Here is a 26,013-nt window from a genome sequence, read left to right on the forward strand (position 1 = left end):
ATTTTCTCTCCTCAGGGACAGGGTGTTGTGTTGTCTTCATCATTTCATCCCCATCCGGCACACAGGTCATCCACTGTGGCGTCGAATGTAATAAGCCCTGCACCCAGGTGACTGGACCTGCCCCGCAAGGAGCCTCCCGGCCAATGACGTCAAATGTTCATTTCATTTCCATTGACTTAAGTTTACTTGTATACCAGCAGCCTCAACTGATTGCTTTGATGACAGGCCCATAGTGCAAAAGCACCTATAGCATCTCCTGTTTTTGACTAGTATGGCAACACTGCGATGGGGATTAGGCAGAGTTCCAAAGACAACGGCAAGAGGTCTCTGAGATAATAGTTGGTGCCAGGGGCATGCGCTTGCCACCTATAGTATTCAAGGCAGATAGGTGCTATATTTTGTGGAATAGAAAGTTCTTTGCAGGAATGGACTGACACATTTTGTAGGTGCTTGTCAAGTGGTCTCCAGCACACTTGATGCGTCAATTGAAATGAAAGCAGTGCTGGGCACCATGGAAGAGTTGCTGGCACTGACAGCAATGAACAAGACCCTCAGACCTCTGAAGCTTTTCTATCATGACCATGCAATATGGAAACATGTGATGGAACAGGATATCAGTATTCTTTGTATTTAGGGATAGAATAATGTGGGCATCTTTATATGACCATCACATGTGTTTTTGGGATTTGAGGGCTTTGTCATTTGTTTCTCTTTAATAACATTAAATCTTTCATTGATCAGTTCTCTGTTGTTTTCAGCAGGATTTTTATATCATAGTGTACTCTTGATGATTGACTTCACAAGATTTTAGTCTCTGTAACATATTTTAGGAAAGCAATGGATTTTTCTTTTAAATTGTTCAGCAGCTATTTACAGTCTAGATGAATTGAAACTTGAAATTTAACCAAGGAACCTCTACATGAAGTATTTATCTCTCCTTTAAAGAAGATGTCTGCTTTTTGACAATCTTTATTGTCCCATTATGGATGATGCAGTAATTGGTGTGATTCTCTTTTAGCTCTGCTTATTCTGTGGTTTGGCCCCAAAGATGAAAGCTGCTGCTGACTGACCAGACAGCATCTACTCCAGCAGCTGAGATTAGGATGAAACATGCTAGTCAGTAAGTTCTTCATCCTCCGCCTCCCATACTGCCTCTTGCTCTCCCTTCCTTTTCCATCCTCTCCGGCCTCTCCCTCGGCAGATCCCACCTGGCAGTTTTATTCTTCATCATGTGTGCTCCAAGTGGGTTTTAAGTGTGGTGAGTCTTAAAGGGCATGATCATTAGCGTTTGGGCCAAGGGTGGCAGCATTTCTGAAGCAGCTAAGATTGTACTGTTCACATCCTTCTATGTTTAAAGTATACCATGCATGACAAAATGGCACTGAGGAAACTATGGTGCACCACAGACCACAGATGACAGAAGTGAATGACAGCTGCAGACATGTGTACACACAAATAGCTATGCAACTCTCGAGGACCTGACTGTTCAGATGAACCAAAGGTCTAACAACAGTGTCTCCTCAGTGCATATTTTTGCATGTGGGAGTCTGCAGGAGCCACTTGGTTCATGCACCCGTGCTGACTGCTCTTCATTGGCGAAAAAGGCTGGAATTTGCACACTAAGACCACAACTGGACGTCCACTGAGTTCCAACAGGTGGTCTTTTTAGATGACTCACGCTCTATGCTCCATCAGCATGAAATGCCTGAAAGAAAAAACCCTACATCAATCATCAGAATGGTCCAGCCTGGCAGGGAACGTTCTAATGGCATTCCCTGGGTGATCTGATCATCCTGGAAGGCACAATAAATCAACACAAGTATGCATCTATTCTTGGGGGCCACGTCCACCGCTACATGCGGGTTGTTTTTGCTCGGCATGATGGTATCTACCAGCAAGATTACACAATGTGTCACACAGCTAACAGTCTGTGTGCATGGTTCAAAGAGCACCAGGATGCGTTTACTGCATCCACCTGGCCTCCAAACTCCCTGGACTTAAACCCAATCAATTGACCTGTTTGTTCCATGGATCCTCAACTGAGAAATCTAGTGCAGATGGCCATAGCACTGGAGTCAGCATGGCTCCACATCCCTGTTGGTACCTTCTAGAACCTCACTTAAACTCTTCCAGCAAGTCTTGCATCAGTCTGCACTGTAAAAGGTGGTTATTCAGGCCTTTGACAGGTGGTCACATTAGTGTGACTGGACAATGTATATGGAAATGTTGACTACACTGGATGCCTTGGTTTGAATGTCTTTCAGAAGTTTCAGTGCTCTGTTAAATTCTTTTCACAATTTCGCACCCTCTGTCTTCTCCATCCATTTCCTCGTCTCTTTCCATGATACTATCTTCAAATTTGTTCCCTTTGTATATATTCCACCTTTTAGTCTTTCCCTAGTTCCTTAATACTGGACTACCATCTTGCCTCTTAAGTTTCATACTAGTGCTTCTCATTTCTCCTAAGGCCTTTTATTTTTCTACAAGTGATATTTATCTTTCCCATTGTCATGCATGCTTCTTCTGCCTTCCATTTCTCCTTCAGCCATTCCTGTTTTACCATTTTGCATGTTCTGTCAATCTCACTGTTTAGATATCTGTATTACCCTTTGCTTGCTTCATTTACTGCAGTTTTATATTTTTTCCTCTCATGCTACCAAACTTCTAACATGTCTGCAGTGAACCATCAGCTTCAAGATATTAACTCTGAATTTACCAATCAGTACTTCAACAAAACTAATTATACTGGTCAGGGTGACTCCCACCGACTAGCTTCTCTGTACAGAAAAGCCACAATCCATCAATCAGTGCATCCATAGGAAATCAAACTCCCCAATAGGAACTGAAAACAAATATGGAAAAATATTATCTTTGTGTTTCAGGATGATGTGATATAGTAAATAGTCTGATCTCAAATAGAGAAAGTTCATTCTGTGTGAATGTAACCCTCAGTCATTTAGTATAACTTGTCACCTAAGGGTAACTGTTATCCTCTGCACTGCATGAATTGACAGAAAGATGATTTGGTTGTGTGTATGCAAAAAACTGCTGTTGTTCAATGGACATGAAAATACCAAATGAACCTTAAGAATGCCATCTACCCAGAGTGGTTCTTATTCCCACCTACCAAACACAGAACATATAACTGGCTGTGGTGCACCTCATACATTATAACAAGAACTGTAACGAACCTACAAGATTTATGGTACTATTTTGTAAGACAATTTTTTAACGTATAACAAAAATGCTACAAAATTATTACAATCTATTTCAGAAATACCTTCACGTTACTTAATCTGACATAATGCACCAGTAAGACTCAATTCAACACAAGTATCTGTTCTTTTCTCATGGCACTGAACCAATCACTAGATGGCACAGTCCTGTATTTTATTGATAAATTTCTGAACTTTAATCAAGCAGTCATGATAACATTTCTCCACCAAGCCACCAAGAATTATGTTAGCAATCTTCTGGTACAAAGTGCCAATGAGATGTTGTGTTTTTACACAGTGTATTATAGTTCCTTACCAAGACAATATAAACAACATTTTTAAAAGTTTTGTGCCCTTTAATACATGGAAAGTGTTGTACATTTAAAGAGCATCTTTTGCCAATGAGATGTTGTGTTTTACACAGTGTGTTATAGTTTATTACCAAGCTACAACAACATTTTTAAAAGTTTTGTGCACTTTAATGTATGAAAAGTGTTGTACACTTAAAGAGATTCTTTTGGTGTGTTATTTGCAAAAGCGCTTCACCATCCTTACTGGGTATGGGTCCTTTCCTACCTTCTTAGGGGATATGGAGTCTATCTGATTCGCAAAGATTTATTTCTCTTTTTCACATGAGGTCTAAAAAGGCTGGCCAGGAAAGTTCTAAATTCATTTTGATACAACAAGTTACTTATTCAAACAATGGAAAATTCAGGGTGGAATGTAACAACACACTTATTCACTAGGGGAAAATCATGGAAAGAAGATGATTTTTAATTTCTTACGTCTTATAACATCAGTTCCAAGAAGGGACTTATTTTTCAGAAGACATGCCCTGAAAAGATAAAAATAAGTAAATAATAAAAACAAAATAGTGCAAACTAAAAATAAATAAATAATAAAACAAAATAGTGGTGAAGAGTTATATTACAAACCTAAATGCCAAGGTTTCAATCTTGAGTAGCGTTATATCACCTATTGCTCCTTCTACCTCTGAAAATGATTTATATATGTGACAAATGCTATCTCGCAAGATAGTCTATAATTTATATTGCATTGCACACTGCAGATCCCCTTAGAACTGGCTCACTAGGTTAACTGAAGATTAAGACAAAGGCAAGGGCATATGTCCTCAAATAGGGCAAAGCACAGTAAAGCTCTGAGTGTTCACACCAACCACTGAATTAAAGGTTACTCTACTGTGTGCAAATTTTACCCAGAAAATAATGGATTTAGCAGAAGATTTGGTTAGATACATCTTTTACCCATTATTTAAATTTAATATGCATCATAAGATCCAAAAATGAAGTGGTCCTTAAAAATTTGGAGATTACGGAAGTGTACGATTTCATCCCTCTGCTTTGACCCATGATGTCATCAATATGGCGGAAATGGCTATTCTGAGCATCTCCAATATGGCGCCTTTGATGTCATTATATACACACAGCAACAAACATGAAAATACGTATAAAGAAGACAATAACATCTCCCTCCAAAAATACAATCAAACTAACAGGGTAGTCATGGGAAAATGGGTGTTTTAGGGAGGGGATAACCTAAATATAACAGTATAAATATCTCTACAGGAATCGGACACTTCTCTTGATGTATATAGCTCTACCGCAGCTGACGATACCAAAACACCAGCGCCTAGAGCAAAAACTAAGAAAATTGGAATGAGACATTTCCCTGGACCACAGCTGACGATACCTAAACACCAATACCTACATATAAAACTACAAAAATTGGAATTGGTCATTTCCCTTGACCTATACAGGTCAACCATAACTATTGATATGAAAAAACCACCATGTACAACTACTAAAAACAAAAACAAAACCACAACACCTCAAAAATTCAAAAGTCAGACAAACCTACATAAATAAAAAAAACATTCAATACACAGTAAATGCACAACACATTACAACTCGAGAAAACACACACACACACACACACACACACACACACACACACACACACAACACAAGACAACATCTACAAACACAACCAACTCATAAACTCCGCACCATAATGACATCACACACCACAACACCATTACATCATGGGTTGAAGCAGACGGATGGAATCGGACACTTCCATTGAGCCAGAATTTGAAACAAATTTAATTTTTTGAATATATTTTTAGTTAAATATTAATAAAATAATTAGGTACACAGGTATGTATGTACATCCAGCAATACACAAAGTAATTTCTGTGCTACTGCAGCCAAATATAAACAGAAGGAAAAGAGTATACAATGTTTGGTTATAATGATTATACTACTGTGCTTAATTTATCCAGAAGTTTGATATCACACAGAACTCACATTATGTGACTTAATTTCTAATGTATGAGGGACATTTCATAAATAACACACAAGTTGGAATTACTTTTGATTGTTTGATACAAAAACAATGAAAATATTGTCAGATTTAGTTGGAACTTAAGGAAGAAGCAAGAGCTTTTGTTTTTCGCTGTGTGCCATAACATAAAGTTGGTGAGAGGTAGAAGTGGGGCAGAGGTCTCGAGTACTGCGACTGTTGAAGACCACAGGTCATACATCATGATTGAAATTTCATGTGTCAAAAAACTGACAGAAATCCACAGTATGTTAAGTGAAGTTTGTGATGAGTTTACAGTGGACCACAGGGCAGTTTCACTTTGTGTTAATTGTTTTTGTGGTGGTCATATGAGTATAGATGATAATCCGAGACCTGGAAGGCCAAAAATATCAACAGATGAATGATGTGTGAAACTTGTGGCAGATGCTATTTAAGAATATCACAGTGCAACCCGTGTGGAAGGAGAGTGATTTGAAGAAGAGATCAATTTCTGTGAGAAATGGGTACCACACTGTCTGATTGCTGAAGAGAAGCAGAAATGTTTGGACATTGCAACCTTGCTCAGACAGTGATTCGTTTGTGAAGGTCAAGGATTCTTGTGTTGAACTGTCACTACTGTGAATTCACTCCACGCTCAAGAAATGGCGATTTTTGCTTATAATCACCAAGTAGTTGCCATGAGAGATAGAACACCATGTGAAACAACTGTTAAAACAGTGCATTATAATAACTTCATGGAAAACCTGCACAGAAAAATTCATAAAACCCAACCTCAGTTGCTTGACGTTGGGCCACTCATTCTCCATGACAATACTAGCCGACATATTGGTAATGCTGAAGCCTAAAACTGCATGAAGTGTTGCTACATAATCCCTACAGCCTGGAAATGAGTCCACCAGACTCTGACTTGTTCCTGAAATTGAAAAGTCCTAAGGGTGAATATCATTATCTTTCTCTGGAAGAGGCTTATACCACTGTTACCAGAGTTTTTTGACAGATGAACATAAGTGGTGACCTGAATGGAATACTTGAGCTTCGAAGTTGCTGTGGTTCAGTCATAGAGAAGCAGGGGGACTATATTTAAAAAAATACCATGTAAGTAAAAGAAAAAGTTAGTATGCATTATTTATGAAATGTCCCTCATACAATCTGTTCAAAAAATGTTTTGCTATATGTATATATCTAGAAAAATATGTATGTTCAGATCCAAGGGGAGGAAGATGTAAAAGAATAGTCATTATGGAACATAAAAAATAACTTCACTGTCAAATAAACACAACATAAAACCATAATAAAAGAAGACTGTTAGAAAGTGCACACCACTGAACATTGATGAAAGCAAAATTTGCTGGTCATTACTATTCAACACCATGTTGCTCCACCCCATATAATGAAACGTACTTTGATCCTCTGTGCATTCCACAAGACATTCAAGATCTTTCTGCTCAAGCTTATCTCACTCTTTGACAGTAATGCTCCTGAGATCATCTAATGTGTGAGGACAGTTCCTGTTGTGGCACACTGCAAGTGTCAGCTGGTCCCATGCATGCTCAGTTTGGTTCATTTCAGCTAATACTGTAGTCCATTTCATTTGATCAATTTCTGCATAAAAAAGAAATGTGGAATTCTGACAACAGTATGAATTTACTATTGTTTGATTTCAATGTGCAGTTCTGTTTAATTCTCTTTGGGATATCTGCAAGCTAAAATTTGTAGGTAGAAGACATCTGCTGGTGTTGTTGACTATTGTTTGATTTCAATGTGCAGCTCAGTTTAATTCTCCTTGGGATATCTGCAAGCCAAAATTTGTAGGTAGAAGACATCTGCTGGTGTTGTTGACCAAGGATGTCAACTACAAATCAGGTCTTGAATGTTCTGTGCCTCACAGCTGAATCTACAAATTATATCACTGTGAAGTATGCCTATTTCGCAGCCAGCTTCCCTTTGTTGACAACCCTTCTTGTTGTAAAGTGATGATACACACCCAACATTTGGAGTAACCCTCCAAGACCATTTGGTAGGCTGAATATTATAATACAAGCTGGATTATCACTTTCATGACTAAAGAGGCAGCGCATTCTGATGAACTGTACTGAAAATGAATATTTACTTTTACCTCCATTCCATAGATATCTGCTCACAGTGATTGACTGTGGTCAAAAGAGTGTTGAAAAAGAGGTTTCTGGAAAGAAATGGGGTTGGGCGGACCACAACAACAACAACAACTATACATGGGGACAGATGGCCTTTGTAGTCTGGTCCCTTCAAGCCCCACAAACCAAACTTATACATGATAGTCATGAGGGTGGTGTGAAACTTTCGTTGAGTAGTTTGCATCACTTAGTTCTAGTAAGAAATAAATTAGTGACATAGGAGGCCATAAAAAATAACTTCATGCTCCTATTAAATGGTATGTTATACTAAGCTAAACTTTTTATTCTGAAATATGTTGTCAGATAACATTTGGGAATGAATGTAAATAAAATAGTCTGGCATTTTTTTATGCTATACACATTTGACAAAATTTGAATTTCATACAATGGTTAATGTTGGTGTATGAGCAGTCACAGCCACTGTTATCTCTGGTGCTAAGGTTCAACTGCAGGTTGGACATTTTTTGCCAGGCGATGAGAGTACCCAAGTGTGTGTGTGTGTGTGTGTGTGTGTGTGTGTGTGTGTGTGTGTGTGAAAGATGTAGATGGATAGAAAGAGAGAGAGAGAGAGAGAGAGAGAGAGAGAGAGAGAGAGAGAGAGAGAGAGAGAGAGGGAGGGAGGGAGGGAGGGAGGGAGGGTGGGAGGGAGGTAGAGGCAGAGAGTGTGAGAGGGAGAGAGGAATAACTCTATCTGATAACTCAGCCTACTTTTAAATGTACTTTAAATATGCCCGTCTGCCACTCAATGCCTCCTCTATGTGGCAAGTGGCAATCTATCCTATTTCATATTATCATTATTGCATCCCAGATTTTACATTGTGGGATATTATATCAGCAGTCTATAATACATTCTTCAAGGCTGAATTTATTGTCAATTGCAATCTGAATAATTCAATATGTCAATCTCTTCTATTGATACAGCCACATATTTTATGCATATAATTAATAAGACTGTCAAACAACAGAAACTGCGTGTAGGTATATCAACAGTGTAGGAAAAGATAGATTGCTACTGACTGTAAAGAAGATGCATTAAGTTGCAGACAGGCACAATCAAAAGACACTTTCAGAAAGTTTTTGGCCACAACCTTCATCAGCAAAAGAGAAACATAGACACACACACCATTTGTACACACAAGTAAGCACATCTCATGCACACGCAACCACCAACTCCGGCAGATCTGACCAGAATGCAACTATCACGTGGCATGACAGCAGCAATCTTGACGGGACTGGGAAGGGGAAGGTACAGTAGTGTATGGGAGGTGGAGACAGACTGATGCTGTCTGTCAGCGTGTGCAGGGATTAGAATGCCAACACGTGTAGTGTCAGGAGGTTGTGGAGCAGAGCTGCCAGAGTTGGTGGTCATGTGTGTGTGAGGTTCGTTTGCTTTTTTGAATGAATGGTGTGTGGTTCTCTTTTTCTGATAAAAGCTGTGGCTGAAAGTTTTACATAAGTGTCTTTTAATTGTGCCTGTCTGCAACTTAACAGGCCTCTTTACAGTAACTAGCAATCTATCTTTCCCTACAATTGTCATTAAGAAGAGTGTCTAACAGGCTCTGCATGACCATAAAAATGTAGCCCCTTTTAAAAATATATTTAATTTGCTGTTTGTTGAATAGTGTACCTAGAAAATAGTCCATATATTTTAAAAGTACAACCTTTCTGCCAATTGTATTAGATGTTCATTTAAGATCTTTTCCATCACACAAACAGATTAAAGCATAATATCATTAACTGTGATTAGCTTTGAATATAGATTCCACTAGTATTTTGTCACAGCTATTTCTCTCTGTAAATTTATATTCTGTTTTGCATCACTGAAGACTGGCCTTTACGATGAGATGATGAAATATGATGTATGAGGGGCTGGTGCTAGCCCCTAAGGATAATTTTTTTTTGAAACTGTAAAATTAAGCTCTTCTTTATAGGAATGTTTTCCCTGTAGAAATTAATATTTTGAACCTGCTTAAATATGATATTTTTACCTGTATTTCTTTTTTTTCAGTTTTATAATCTACATGACTACATAGTAAATGTCTGAATATTAAAGTTTGATATACAATGGCTGTAGAAACCATTACACAACCATAGTGTGGAGCATTTCAAAATTCACTAACATCACAGAGAACAAATGTTACTAAGAAATGATACATTCTCTGAACAAAAAAGTGTGTCAGGTCTTTAGGTCTACATATGACATGAGAAATCTTAAGCTTTCATGAAACTCATTAAAATAAGTATTTATTTATTTATTTATTTATTTATTTATTTATTCCATGTGATCTGATGGTACACAGTGTGTTGCAGATGTCGGAAAATATCAGTTAACATTGTTAACATATATTAACATAGGCCTATAGTATCCTAATGTATAATATTGCTCGATGTTTTCAATTTAACACAAATAGCAAGATTATTGATCTAAGTATTCATTTACAGAGTAAAAACAGTGACACAACAAACGTAAGTCTGTGATATCATCATTAAAGTCTATTTCTAATCAGATTATGTTATTCTCATGTAGTCCTAAATGTGGTTCTCTTAAGGCCTAACAAATTGTAGTAAATTAAGTACATTCAGATTATCATCTCTCTCTTAATTGTTTATGCCTAGATGGCAGGAAGTGTTTACATCCAATTTTAGATCATCATTTCTCTAGGTTAGATACTCACCCATTTGCACTAAATCTCAACACTATCTAAACTAACATGCACTAAGAAATTCAAAGCATATAAATATTTCTAGCATAAAAAAGAGAAAAACTATTGTACATTAGATTTGTGAAGGAAGAGAGAAAGAAGCTGGCAGGTAAGACCTTACCTTGCACTGTGGCTCAACATGATGATGTTTCTGTAACAACAAAAATTTGCCAACTTGATCAGAAGCCAATATTGTGATGGGAATAGATACAGTGCAGGGCTACAACATCATTAGGCAAAATTTACATTATTACCATGATATATTCACTACAGGCATTTTGGTATTACATTACAGCTATTAGAGAAATGATGCAGTTAAGTATGGTAGTATCAATGATTATTCAAGAAGCTACTATAAGTTATTCAGCATTCCAAAATGTATGACAAAATTACAGCACAACTGAAATACGATACTGCATTTTTACTAATGTACATATAAACTGTAAGAAAATCCTGAAATGGCACTACTAGTATAAGAAAAAAATTATTTTAAGAATAAGGTTTTTCCCCTAATCAAGATGTTGTTTTGAACAATTCATTTCTCATACATTTTAATTGTAGATATGTGCACGTAAACATCTGTTAGAAATGTTTTTGCAGTCTGCTGAATGTCATTGGGTTGAAATATTGTATTTTACTTTTCTAATCCATGACATTTACAATAAATCAAAATAAATCCTCCTACAAGATAATATATTTCCTTTCTTGAAACAGAGATCTAATGTTCTGAGGATCAGTAAATAGAGACAAGAGAAAATGAACAGTAACACACAAGTGATATATACTGAAATTTTAAATTTTATCTTACTTACAAGTTTTGATTATCAGTTGTACTCCATCCAAGAGGCAGATTATAGAAACGACTTTGTACCAATAGGAATAAAGATACAACAATTCTCTGTAATTCATGTTCATTGCATAGCCGTGATCTGAACCGTAATTTTACTGACTGATTTTTGTTTATTAAGTGTAATGATTTTCAACAGTTATATGAAATGTGCATATAATTTATAATGAAGTGGTATGAGAAATGTACAATTAAAATTAACAGAGAAAATTACTGTAAAAGTGAAGTGAATTGACAAAACAAGACATTTATTTAATTATGCATACTATGGCGAAGGGTGTTTACTTCAATCTGAATGTTAAATTGGATAGTTTATTTCTTCACAGAGAGACAGACTTTGGTTGGAAAAATGGTTCAAATGGCTCTGAGCACTATGGGACTCAACTGCTGAGGTCATTAGTCCCCTAGAACTTAGAACTAGTTAAACCTAACTAACCTAAGGGCATCACAAACATCCATGCCCAAGGCAGGATTCGAACCTGCGACCGTAGCGGTCTTGCGGTTCCAGACTGCAGCGCCTTTAACCGCACGGCCACTTCGGCCGGCCCAGACTCTGGTAGTCAGCCCTTATATGAATATTTATGATATGACAAAGCATGGCTGCCCAGTTGTTCAAGCTTTTCTCCAAATTTATCTCCCTGAAATTAAAATACAGTTTCTACAGTGGAGGTAGCATGGGAAGGGTATAACTATGAAGCATCTAAAAGATTCTGGCATCAATTCTTCAAAATAAATATCAAATGTCTTTCACAATATAACAGTCTGTTACTAGAAGGCCACTAACAGTACCTTTGGTTGGGTCCATGTAGTGAGCAAATTGAAGACCATTGTTTGCAGCACCTGATAAAGATGACTAGGTGAGACATCAAAATAATTTGTATAAAATTGGTCCATCAATCAACTGGACTCCCAAAACCATAGATTCTATCAAGCATGCTGAAGAAACCCCAGAGACCATATTAGCATTTGTTATATTGGGTTATATACTATATTGGTACACCTCATATTATAAACTCGTCACCAGGCAAGTCTTCAGTTTTAAATATTTTCTGTAGCTCAAAAGATTTAAACATTACTGCCTGAAAGTTTTCCTGTAAATAAGTCAGATCTCTAGCTCTGGAGCATCTATGGAATAAACTATTCAGAAGTACTACAAGTTTTGAAAAAAAAAGTGGTGACTAGCAGTGATATCCATAATGTTTAATATTGATATATATACTAAAACATTAGTTCTAATTTTTAATTGCAGACAGAAATGGAAGGATTAGTCAAAACAATGATTTAATTTGAAAGTTCATTGTGATTCACGATTTATTAACATGTTTCAAAGTATTTCATTTTAAGTACTTAAGAGACGTTGAAAAAGTTGTGTAAAATTTCATCACTGTTGAAATGTTGGTAAGTAACCCAATCTTAATACAGTTTGAGTATGGAAAAATATTTACTTAATACTTCCAATAGGGTCCTACTAAGTTACATCCTGCTCAAATTAGCAATTCATTCTGCGTGAGTTTTTTCATTGAACTTTAACATTTCTCCACCAGAATGTATCATAGGCATCTTTTTTAATATTGCAACTTAATGCTAAATATGTTTTTGTTTCTAAACTTGCTATAGATGACTATTCCCTTTTACTAAGGGCACTGAACATGTAATTTCAAGCAGTATGCATGAAACATACAAATTTATTTGTTTTAAAATTGTTCTATATCTCCTTCTTCTTCTTCTTAGTGTTAATACTGTCTAGTATGATGTCTGCTGTACTCACAAACTGGCGCATTCATTTCATTTAACTTTGCAGCTTGTGCCCTGAATTGTGTAAACTGTGTTCTGTATGTGATCATGTTTTAACTGTTTGTGAATCAGATTTTCTGAGGCAGAAATTGAGAACCAGCCTAGCATTTGCCTAAATGAGAGTGGGAAACTGCCTAAAAATCACACTAAAGCTGGCTGGTGCATCAGCCATGGACGTTAATCCACTGAGTGAATTCAGTCCTGGTCTGGCTCACTTACCTGTCTCGCAAGCTTGTGTGCTACATATTACACTGTACGAGCAGGTCTTAATAGTTGCTCTATATGCTTTCCTCAAATAATTCTTTTCTCCTGTATGAGAATATCATAATTTCATAAATGTAGAGGGAGGGAGCAGTTAACAGTTGTAGGTTCCAAACAATGAGTGACAAGGTTCTTTTGTTGTTGAATACTCTTCCTTACAAAAATTGTTTTCTGCAACTTTGCTATTGAAATAAATGCAAAATAAGCTCTTCATGATACATTGGACACAGATAAGATCCAGGTTTATATTCAATTAATATTATGAGCCACTGAACAGTTCCTAAAACCCACAAATATAATACAAACAATGGAAGGAGCAACAACTTACGGTACAGCTCAGGCATTGAGTGGTTGTCTGGCAGATAAACAAGACTGAAAATGTTGCAGATCTTTTGTCTGATGTCCTTCTGCAAAGCCAACTAGTATAAAATATGGTACATGATGGACACCCCCTCCCCCTCTCTGTACAGCTACATTGCACCAGCCAAACTGTACTGACACCACAAATCAACTTGATTTGCAATGCTGATTCAATGTAGTTACCTGGGAAATGTATCCACGAAGGAGTGAGTGAGTGCATATGCATGTACTGTATTAGTTAAGTCTGAAGAAGGACATCATACAAAAACCTATCAATTTTTTCAGTCTTGCTTATGAGCCTATTGATCTCTCAATGCATTGACTAAATGGTGAATTATTATTTTTCATTCTTAATATTCTTCTTCTTTATATTCTTTCATTCTTTATATTTCACCAAGGGCTTTCCATCAGCACACAAATATAATGGTTCCTTATTTCATTGTACTTAAAAAAAAAATCAGAATCAATACATTTTTGTTTTGGATGACAATTACAGTACATTACATTACAATCATCTTACAAATCTAGCATCACTATGATGAAATTGTTTCTGAGACATCACAACAAACATATTCAAATCTTCCAGAGGCCAACATCTTAAGAGCATCTTAAAAGAGTTATAAGTTTCTTAAGATACTCAGCAACCTAATATACATGCCATTATCACAATTCTAGAATATCAAAATCTACTAAAGAAATAAGAAAAGAACATCAGATATTGGAAAGAAATGGAAAAACCTACCCTTTTATTTATTTGCTTTAATTTGGAGAACTGTTTTATGTTTTCTGGTTTATATAGTTTTACCTACAATTGAGCCTATGAGATCTTCCCATTTCATGTCCCTCTTAAGTGTTAAACACAGGCTGTTACGGACGAGTCCAGGTATTGTCTGAACAGTGATTCTCACCGGGTTTTCATCTGGCGTGAACCAGGAACCAGATGAAAAACCTTTAATGCCCTTCAAAGGGACTAGTATGGAGGTCGTGGTTCGATGGTGTGGGGTGGGATTATGATTGGTGCACATACACCCCTGCATGTCTTTGACAGAGGAACTCTAACAGGTCAGGTGTATTGGGCCGTCATTTTGCACCAGTTTGTCTGCCTTTTCAGGGATGCAGTGGGTTCCACCTTCCTCCTGATGGATGATAATGCATGGCCCTACAGAGCTGCCATCGTGGAGGAGTATCTTGAAACAGAAGATATCAGGCGAATGGAGTGGCATGACCTATTCTCCAGACCTAAACCCCATCGCGCACATCTGGGATGCTCTTGGTTGACATATTGCTGCATGTCTTCAAACCCCTATGACACTTCAGGAGCTCCGACAGGCACTGGTGCAAGAATGGGAGGCTTTATATTGAGTGGTCAATAGAAACATAAAAAGCATTGCTAAGAAGAACTAACTGATACAGAATACACATACACCTGCATGTGTTCATTATCTCAGGTGACAATGTAGTAGGCTTAGACAATGTAGTGTGTGTGTGTGTGTGTGTGTGTGTGTGTGTGTGTGTGTGTGTGTGTGTGATTTTGGTACTAGTTAACTCTGAAGAAGGAGAATAGCAATGTTTCTAGACTTTTTTAAGTGCCTGACTCATATGGTGAGTGGTTATCTTCAGTTCTTCTATAATTTTTTATATTCCATCAAGGACTTTCCAGTGTCTCATGCTTCAATATTGAACTTAAAAAAACAAACTAAATACTCTGTTTTTGAATTTGACAAACCTCTTCATCTATGAAACACAGAAATAGGAAACAGAAAAAAAGTATAAGAGGTTCAAATGTTGAAGATAAGGAGATGCAAGAAACATAAAATTATCCAGAAGTACAACAAGTAGCCTGGAAGTAATGATACTGGCTGAGTCATTGTCCAAAGTAGCATTATTAAAATTATAGATGACGATAACATGCAGGCTTTCCTTGGTGAAAGTTTAAAAGAATTAGATTGGTCTCCATTGTTATCAGCAATAAATGAAAACAATGGCATTGCTACACAATTTCTTTTCCTGAATCTCAGTGTGGAATTAAGTGTGAATCAAGTCTTTTAAGTGATTTAATTTAAATTTTGTGTACTTTTTGCGTTCCATCCATCATCTGTATGCTGGAGCAGAGTGAAGTATTAGAGAGCGACTGTAGTCAAAAGTTTGTAGTGGAGATTGAAAACAGAATTGGCAATAGATAATGGGTAAGGAAAAATATGGAGAAAATGAGGGAAAAACAGACTGAATATATTATAAATCTGTCTAGTTATATGCATGAATTAAATACACACACACACACACACACACACACACACACACACACACACACACACACACACACACACACCTAACTATAATGTGAAGCCAAGCATTAAAAAACTTGTTCAAAATAACAAAGCGGTGTGAACCAGATGGTCTGACATTTACTGAGTTCTACACTCTCTTTCAGCTGAATCCAGAGGTGTTCCCCACTTTTTTCTCAAGAACATAATGCACTAAATTAAAAATTAAGAAGCAAGCTCTGGAATACCTGGGTGTAGATTATCTACCTTGCTGATTATCTGTGCATAGTTCAGTGTTTTTCGAAAAAAACAGAAACTGAACCTGGCAGTATACTCTTATACTTAGAATGAATATTTTCATTTAAAAATACAAATTTCAGGTTTGGAAGATTTAGCTCACTAAAACATCTGGCACTCGCTGAATATCAGTCCCTTTGTACTAAGATGTGAGCAACTGTGTGATGCACCTACAGTGACCACAGTGTCTTCTGTAATGAAAAGAGTGAAGACACAGTACTCAAGGAATCTGTTATCATGCACACTGAAATGCACTGACCTGTTGTTATAGTAAGCAGGACAAAATTTATTTGATTATATTGATGTTTCGACTGTCTGGAAAATGAGAGCCACTGTCAGGAAAAAAAGTGTATGAAAAACAGAAACAGAAAAAAACTGAATGATTATTTCCCATAAACAAATTGAAAGTGGGTGATACAAAATGCAGAGTATTTTTAGTATAATTCTATAAATAAGTTGTTAGTTACTGGAAAATACTGTGTATTTAATGCAATGAGATTTCATATGTGATGTGCTGCATGCTATATAATTAATGCTGCAAATAGCTTTCTGGTAAAAATATGGTTATGTAATTTCATCTACAGATTGTCAAAGAGAATGAAAGCGATTATCAGTTATTTTCTTCACAGGGAACACGCGATTGATGCTAGGAAGAAAATTTTCTAATACATTATGATGAATGTAATGAATAATTGCTAAATACAGTTGCATATGAAAGAGGTAAGGAACTATTTCTTTCAAAGAATACAGAAACTGTGTTTTGCACTCTACCTCAGTAGTCGTGTGATGTAGTCTGGCCAGTTATCAGGAAACATTACCAGAAAAAATCCAACTGAAATTAGTATCATTCCTGCCAATTTCATTCCAGCAAAATGGGCTCCATATAACACCACATCAAGAGCTGAAAATGTATAATATATTATTAGTAATGTTTGTTTGATGAAAGTTAAAATTTGGAACATAAAAAAAAGAAGATGATAAAATATCATATTCAAAAAGTTAGTATAAAGCAGAGGAAGTAATAATTAAGTCTAAAATTAATTGTGGGTGTTACATGACATGATGTTTCACGTTGAAGAAATGAAAATTCTAAACTCAGAAATTACAATATAAGTATATTGCTAAATAGTTATGAGAAGGGGAAAGAAGTTGTTAAAACTGTTTAAACTTAGCAAATGGTGCATCTTCATTGATAAAAAAGGTAAGACGCATTATCAACAAATCCAGGCAACTAGTGAAACAAGGATAATGAACACTGTAAGCTGTTTTTGGATAGTATAACCAGTATATGAAATAAAGGACATCAGAAACAAATCTTCAGTGACAAAATGTAATAAACTTGTAGAAGCAAATGAAAAAAATATTTCTTAACAAGGATAAAATGCCATTGTAAACTGCATGAAAAAAAAGGTAATTTCACTTGAAAGTCTACAACAACAAAGCATAATTGGGCTTCCACAGAGATTTGAGTCAGGTAGCATGGGGCTGGATCATATCCCTGTGGAAGCGACATGTGCAAAACCTATCTGATACACACCCTTATCACATCATATTCCAACCCATTGGCACATGTGTCATATCCTATGGAAGAAGGCAGCCATGTCACGTATGAGCTCTGCTATAATTTCAGCAAACTGTTTCATATGGGCATGATCACTAATCAACTGTTCACATGAATAAGTGACACGTGCTAAACTACAGCCAAGAGCAAAGCTGACTACCCAGTGGCAAAAGATGCCGCTGAGTACAACATGCTCAGTTACAATCCATATCACCTAGATCCTTCACCCATATCTCTGAAGCTTGTAGTGCACTCTTTGCACTGCGTCCTTCATTTCCATAAACGTCCTGCCCTCGTTTCTGCTAGCTCCTGAACAACACCCACCCCAGGGCCCTAACTTCACTCATCCTGAACACACACCTTCTCCTCCTTCCTCTGTTCTGTCAACCCCACCCAATTCACTCCTCCACATCATTGCATGTCATCATCATTATGCACTGTCTGAACTCACTGGTGCCAGTGCCATGTTACATTCCTATCCCTTACATATACTGCCTCCCTCCCCACCTTTCTTCAACACTCTCTCCTTCTCCCTGCCTCCTTTATATCCTCACCAATTGCATCCAACATAAGCCTTACCCCAGTCAAGCTTCAGAACTACATTTTCGGCACAGTGTATTCAGCCAGCATAAAGCAGTTGTATATCAGTGTGTGTGTGTGTGTGTGTGTGTGTGTGTGTGTGTGTGTGTGTGTGTGTGTGTGTGTGCGCGTGCATTTGTTTACATCAAAATAGGTTTTGTCTGAAAGCTAGAGAATCTTTCCAGTCTTGTTTATGTACTAGTTAATGATTCATAATATCAATTTCTCAGTGAAAGGTTGTCTTTACTCATAAATTATTTATATTGCACCTCATGTGGACATAAATTATGAAACACTATTTCTGGATGAAACAGCTGATTGACAGAAGATTCTCAGGCGTTTTGATGGATGAGTGCCTTACATGGAAACAATGTTCATCTATACCTGTAAAAAAATTGGCTGCACTGCGACCATAATAACTCCTCTCACTATGAAAAAATGACTATGAATCAATATACTTACATTAGCAATATAGGATTGAGATGTGACTAATCCAGGTTCCATTCTAAGTGTTCCATTGTCCAACTTGCCCAGTGTAATGTGCTGGAAAATTTGCACTCTTGTTCATAACGCATATCAAGAGTCATTATGTGATTATGATTATCAAGAGTGATTATGTGAAAATGGTTGTTGTATTCTGACAAGGCCAACACAGCCCTCCCAGTTGCCTCCATTCTGTTACATTTTCTTTAAAATGTGTACGAGCTATAATCTATAAGTAGCAGTGGTCATATAGTATTACTGGTTGTGGACAACATCCCTAAGGCAGACCTTCAATGTTTTGTTTCTCACAGCAGCAGTTAAGTGTTTGAAAGACTAGAAATGATCCTTCTAGGAATGTTGACAAACAAAATAGTGTACTCAAGCTGCTCTATCCCATTTATGACTGGAGATGTGGCATGCTCTACTGAAATGCACTGAGAATGCAGTTTTTTTACCTCTAATGCACAGATGACTGCATGCAGTGATTTCCTGAGGTCGAAGTAGTATTGAGGAAAAAGCTTTTCATAAAAAAAAAACACAATCTATGCCATGTGTTGAAGATGGCAGAAAAGGACTTTTGTGCAGTTTAGGTGGAATTACTTTCTTTGGACACAAGTCAGTAAGTACAGCAACTGTTATTTTGCTTTTCTTACTGAATTTAAATAGAGCCAAAGAAATTGTTTGTGGACCTAATGGATTTACCTGTTCTAGAGCTTCCTTATGCCATTTTCTTTGGCTTTTATAATACTCAAGCCTCTGAAAGTCAGAGAGTAAACTGTATGGAAATTATATTTGAAGTGCTCTAATGGCCATAGCAAATAGAGAACTAGGATAACTCATACTCACAAAAAATAAAAAAAAAACGTGTGCTGTGTTTCATTTACTCATTTATAAATTGTGGTTCGTATTTCGATCTTCAGATCACTCGAATTTTATGTCAACATAAAAAAAACTACTCGAATGTTCTGTGTTGATGAAAGTAGATAAAGCATTACCTGCAGAGACAGGAACTGCTGTAATAAGCCCTAGTGTGATGAATAAGTCATATGTGAGAGCAACACTGAAGTTACCCAGCAGGTTTGCAACTGGAAAAGAAAAACAAATTTTAAGCAAATGAGAGACTCAAAGCAGTAGTTCTTTTGAATTTGCTAATATTCCTCTAGGTTATCAATTTCAAATCCCAAATCAAAACAATAAATGAATCATGATGAATGCTCAGAGTCAAGAAATGGATTGCATGGCTAAAAACATAAACATCATTTCAAGACTCCAAATTTGCAACTAACAATAACATTAGAAGTGAAATTTCTATTCATCGCTCACAAAAGTTCTGGGTATAAGAAACATGTAAATGTTACAAATTTAGGAAAGGCATCATACATTATGAATGATAGATGGTATACAGTATAGAGTAGAAAGTAGCAAATATTTTTGAGCTTTTGATCTTTTTTCTGTTATAAGAGCATTCTGCCTGAAACATAAACAAACACTCACATCTATACATCAAGAACTTGTGTGGTGGAGCTCTTGCTGTTCATGTTGTATTCTTACATTCTCACAGACAATATTAATATTAACCTCAGACACTTTATAGATAAGGCACTTTTAAGATTTTAAAGTGATGCAAAAGTTTGTAACTTGATTTATATGTTCAAAAATGTAATTGCACTCCAAAAATTAAAAAAAAGCATAGTACCCTTTGACTACAATATCAGTGAGTCACTATTGGAATCAGTCATCTCATACAACTACATGACTGTAACACTTTGTAAGGGATATGAAATTGTATGCTCATACCCCCGAAGGCGGCAGGGGTAAAATACAGGGAGCAAAAGGCTATTTACAATTTGTACAGAAACCAGATGGCAGTTATAAGAGTTGAGGTGCATTAATGGGTTAGGAAGGCTGTGAGACAGGGTTGTACCCTATCCCCGATGTTATTCAATCTGTTTATTGAGCAAGCAGTAAAGGAAACAAAAGAAAAATTTGGAGTAGGAATTAAAATCCATGGAGAGGGAATAAAAACTTTGAGTTTCGCTGATGACATTGTAATCCTGCCAGAGACAGCAAACGACCTGGAAGAGCAGTTGAACAGAATGGACAGTGTCTTGAAAGGAGGATATAAGATGAACATCAACGAAAGCAAAATGAGGATAATGGAATGTAGTCGAATTTTTATTTATTTATGTATTTATTTACTTAGCAACCTTGTATCTCATCATTATAAAAATGATATAGGATTTATCATACACTGCCTTACATAGGAAATAGGACATGAAAAGATTTACAATTATATGTCCATAAACAAAATATTATTACATATAACATGAAACCATATGCATAACAACATTCATAATATGCTAAATTTCAATAATAGATGAATACAATTTAGTTTTCAATGAGCATTTTGGGTCATTACAATGAAGGAAATAAGCTACTGTATACTGAATGCTGGTGATTTAAGTATTCTTTGACACTGTAAAAACTCTTGCTAAGTAACATTTTTTTAAGTTCTTTTTTAATATGTGGAATTTTGGTATACTTTTAATTTCCTTTGGTAGTGCACTAAATAAGAGTTTTGGCTGATAAAGAACACTTTTTTGATACATAGCTTTTGCGTGACTTTCTCTACAAAACTTGTCTCTATTTCTTGTTTTGTAGTTATGAACTTGACTGTTTAACAAAGAATGTTCCTGGTGTGCCTTCATAAAACATATACTTTCATAAATATAGATACATGGTAGAGTTATGATTTGTAGTTCCTTGAAAACTTTTTTACATGATTCTCTGTGTGTCATACCTCTGATTATTCTTGTTGCCCTCTTTTGAATCACAAATGGGTGTTTGGCCAAACTGGTATTTCCCCAAAGTATGATACCATATCTTAGTGTGCTATGTATGAGTGCAAAGTATGAACATAACACTGCATCAACACTACAGGAATTTTTTAGTATTCTAATAACATAGCAATACTAACTTAATTTTTTGTTTAGCATTTCTGTATGTTTCTCCCACATTAAATATTCATCCAGCCATAATCCTAAAAATTTAGTGTGGGGGGTTTGCTCTATCTTACACTGGCCAAGTTTTACAGTTAGGTCAGATTTTACTTTGTTTGTTACATGTCTGAAGTTCATCCAAACTGTTTTTGGTCATTAACAATTAATTTGTTGTTGTAAACCATATGTTTGCTTCTTCTGTGGCTACTGTGACTCTCTCCAGTAAGTCAGTTTCATTTGTAGCTTTGACAAATAGACTGGTGTTGTCAGCAAACAATACTGCATCTGCTTTTGATAAATGGCTTGGCAAATCATGTATAAATATTAAGAACAGCAATGGTCCCAGTACATGTTAATCGGGTGCTGCTGAGGGAATTAGGTTAGGAAATGAGACGCTCAAAGTAGTAAATGAGTTTTGCTATTTAGGGGGCAAAATAACTGATGATGGTTGAAGTAGAGAGGATATAAAATGTAGACTGGCAATGGCAAGGAAAGCATTTCTGAAGAAGAGAAATTTGTTAGCATCGAGTATAGATGTAAGAGTCAGGAAGTCTTTTCTGAAAGTATTGGTATGGAGTGTAGCCATGTATGGAAGTGAAACATGGATGATAAATAGTTTAGACAAGAAGAGAATAGAAGCTTTCAAAATGTGGTGCTACAGAAGAATACTGAAGATTAGATCGGTAGATTACATAACTAATGAGGAGGTACTGAATAGAATTCGGGAGAAGAGAATTTGTGGAATAACTTGACTAGAAGAAGGGATTGGTTGGTAGGACATTTTCTGAGGCATCAGGGGATCACCAATTTAGTATTGGAGGGCAGCGTGGAGGGTAAAAATTGTAGAGGGAGACCAAGAGATGAATACGCTAAACAGATTCAGAAGGATGTAGGTTGCAGTAGGTACTGGGAGATGAAGAAGCTTGTACAGGATAGAGTAGCATGAAGAGCTGCATCAAACCAGTCTCTGAACTGAAGACCACAAAAACAAAATGATCATATATGCCCAGTCACACATAAAGCATATGGCAGACTTTGATTCACTGGTACAATACTAGGGATATGTAATCAGTCTACAAAGCATATAGTTTACAAAATATTCATGTGACCAAGCATAGAAAATTGCTCAAATGAATTCCAGTAGGACTAACAGGGGATATTGAACATATACAGAGGAGGGTAGTGTGAATAGTCACAGGTTTGTTTAATCCATGGGAGAGTGTTACAGAGAAACTGATATTCCAAACACTTAAAGATAAATGCAAAATATCCTGAGAAATTTTGCTTACAAAGTTCTAAGAACCAGCTTTCTATAACCCCCTATGTATCAGTCCCATAGGGATTGTTAAGACAAGATTAGATTAATGACAGTGCACAAAGACACATTTAAATAGTTATTTTTCCTGTGCTCCATGTGTGAATGGAATGGGAAAAAGTCCTGACTATTGATACAATGGGATGTGTCCTCCACCATGCACTTAACAATTGTTTTCAGAGTATGGTTGTAGATGTAGATGTGAACTGTGCATGTGGAGAAAGTGTACTTATACAGAGAACAAGAGGAAATACTTGAAAGCTAATGCAAGTTTCAATTGCGTCAAGTATCATTCATGAAATGCACAAATATGGTTAATCAATATTCATCTACACCTAAAAATACATCCATACTTTGTAAACCAGTATGAAGTGGATGGCAGAGGATATTTCCCTTGCACCAGTTGTTAGGGCCTCTTCTTTTTCCATATCTGGTACCACGCACCTCGGAATTTGAATCCCTGCCAGACGTCATGGATGTCGAAGACCCCTAGAGGTCTCTGCACCATCGCGCTGTAAGCAGTGGCACATTTAGAGTGAAGGCACCACAGTGGAACATGTGGTTCCAGCGGCCAATAGTGGCACCCCCGATAGAGTATTTAAGCGCCTGCCTCTCGCTCAGCCAGCCAGTCAAACCTTGCGTATGTCTCTGGACACATCGCCTCGCCTTAGACAGCTTATTTACTTTCTTGTTCTGTGTACAAGTGGACATGGTTGTTAGGTTTTCTTGTGACTCTGATGTTTTGATCTTGTTGTTGTTCATTCTGTTCTTCATTGGTCGTGTCCGTCCTCTCCTGTTGTGTTGTTGTTTGTGGGCCGCTCCGCGGGTCCCGATGCACTTTCTGTCATTTCAACCCCGCTACTGTTCCGTTCACTGTTACAACACCATTCGCATATGGTGTGTGGGATAAATGACTATTTAAATGTCTCTGTAATTCTCCAGTTTGTCACATCTTCTATAAAACAAAATTCAAGTAATACCAGTACTTATTTTTAACAAATAACACATGCCAAGATACTTCTTACGTGTCAAATAATATCAAAATAGCTCAAAAATACATACAGTTTTCACATCTGAATAACAGATGTCATACTTTTGTAACTTCCTCATGAATTCATTCTGGAGGTACACATTTTGCATGTTTGAAAGATAAGGAAAAACAGAGACACAATTGGCCTTAAATAAATTACATTTTTGGTGTGAGAACATTCCAGAGCAACACCATTCTCAGATCCTTTTCAAGTTACAATGGAGCTACAATTTAAATGCAACAAAAAATGTTATTTACTTTTCAAGTGAATTACAGTTTTGCTCCCAAAATTACTGAAATGTGTCACCTCTAGAGCTTTGTTTAGGTTTTGATTTTTACCTAGTTTTCTTTAAATAAAATGGATTTAAAAATTAATTTCACAGTTAGATTCAGAAGACTTGTAATTAAGTAGTGAACAATAAAATTTTGATCTGAACCTTCTAAACAAGTTTTTCACAATTACAAAATTTACATGTTCTTTATTTACAGTACAAAAGAAAAATTGAGTATTAGTTTCATCAGTATATCAAATTTTTACACTTTATTATTTTTTACTGTTCCAAAAGAAATGATGGTATGATGAACTTTACTTCAAAAATATTACATTTACAAATTGCACAAACTTGTGACTGACAGGAATGGTCACCATAACTACTAAACAGTTAAAGTAGAACTGTTTCTGTATAAGCTCATATGTATCACATACTTCAAATGTAAACATATGTTGCAAACTACAACTACCAAATAATTTAGTCAATTCCTTGATACCTTTCACTGTCTTCAGCACCTCCGTGATACTCTCCCATGCTTCAAACAGACCTGTGGCCATTCATGTATATGTTTAATATCCCCTATTAGTCCTATTTACTCTCTCTCTCTCTCTCTCTCTCTCTCTCTCTCTCTCTCTCTCTCTCTCTCTCTCTCTCTCTCACACACACACACACACACACACAAACACACACACACACACACACACACACACACAAACACACACAATTTGCTATGTAGACTGATTGCATTTCCCTAGACTTCTTCCAGCAAATTAAAGTCTGCCACCTGCATTAGATACAACTCAGTCTATGTGATCATTATATTTCACATACCTACCAGTAGTTACATGCAGGTAACTGCATGAGTTTACCAATTCCAATTGTGACTCATTGGTATTATAGCCTTAGGATGCTATGTTCCTTTTTTCATTTCATGAAGTCCACTGTTATACATTTTTTGATGTTTAAATAAAGTTGTCAATACATATACTACTTTGAAACACACTTCCAGAAAAAAAATAGTACAACCTTTTAGAGGATTCCCATTCACTCAAGATTTATTGTTGCAACAGTGCATATGGAATACATGCAATGATTACACTTGCAGATCACCTTTGTGACTCAAGAATGGCAAAATAATGAGTGTAACAATATTCTTTGCATACTGAGTGCTGGTTAGTGTCCCCTCAAAAAAACCAGAGGCCAACAAGAGTTGCAGCTTATTGCACCGCAGATCTTAAGGCCTATGAAGGGGCCAATGTGTCTTGGATGACTACACTCAATGAGACAGCACTAACTAGTGCTGTCATATGTGCAAACGTAAATTATTTCTGAATTATTGCTGCTGATAAAAAAAAAAAAAAAAAAATAATGCATGAAACACCTTAAGTGTACTATGTACTTTCATTCTGTCTTTGTGCTGCGAAATTTTATAGGTAATGTTTGGGGTCTTTCTATTCTAATATATCAAAACTAACTATCTGATTTATTGTTTTTGCTTGTGAACATTGCTTCATAAATTTGAATTTCCATGCTGCAAC

General features: G+C 36.4%; 1 protein-coding gene across 1 annotated transcript in view; it reads right to left on the reverse strand.

The window, feature by feature from the left end:
- The window catches only part of LOC124594204 (putative thiamine transporter SLC35F3), a gene marked incomplete at its 5' end in the record, with an annotated part of 324,621 nt that overhangs the window by 117,046 nt on the left and 181,562 nt on the right, over positions 1-26,013 (reverse strand). Inside the window, 5 exons of the mRNA XM_047132567.1 lie at positions 4,001-4,050; positions 10,535-10,564; positions 12,050-12,100; positions 17,008-17,137; positions 19,855-19,944. Coding sequence (XP_046988523.1) covers positions 4,001-4,050; positions 10,535-10,564; positions 12,050-12,100; positions 17,008-17,137; positions 19,855-19,944 — 351 coding nt within the window. The remainder of the gene's footprint in view (positions 1-4,000; positions 4,051-10,534; positions 10,565-12,049; positions 12,101-17,007; positions 17,138-19,854; positions 19,945-26,013) is intronic.

Source organism: Schistocerca americana, chromosome 1, assembly GCF_021461395.2.
Source record: "Schistocerca americana isolate TAMUIC-IGC-003095 chromosome 1, iqSchAmer2.1, whole genome shotgun sequence".
Classification (NCBI taxonomy): Eukaryota; Metazoa; Arthropoda; class Insecta; order Orthoptera; family Acrididae; genus Schistocerca; species Schistocerca americana.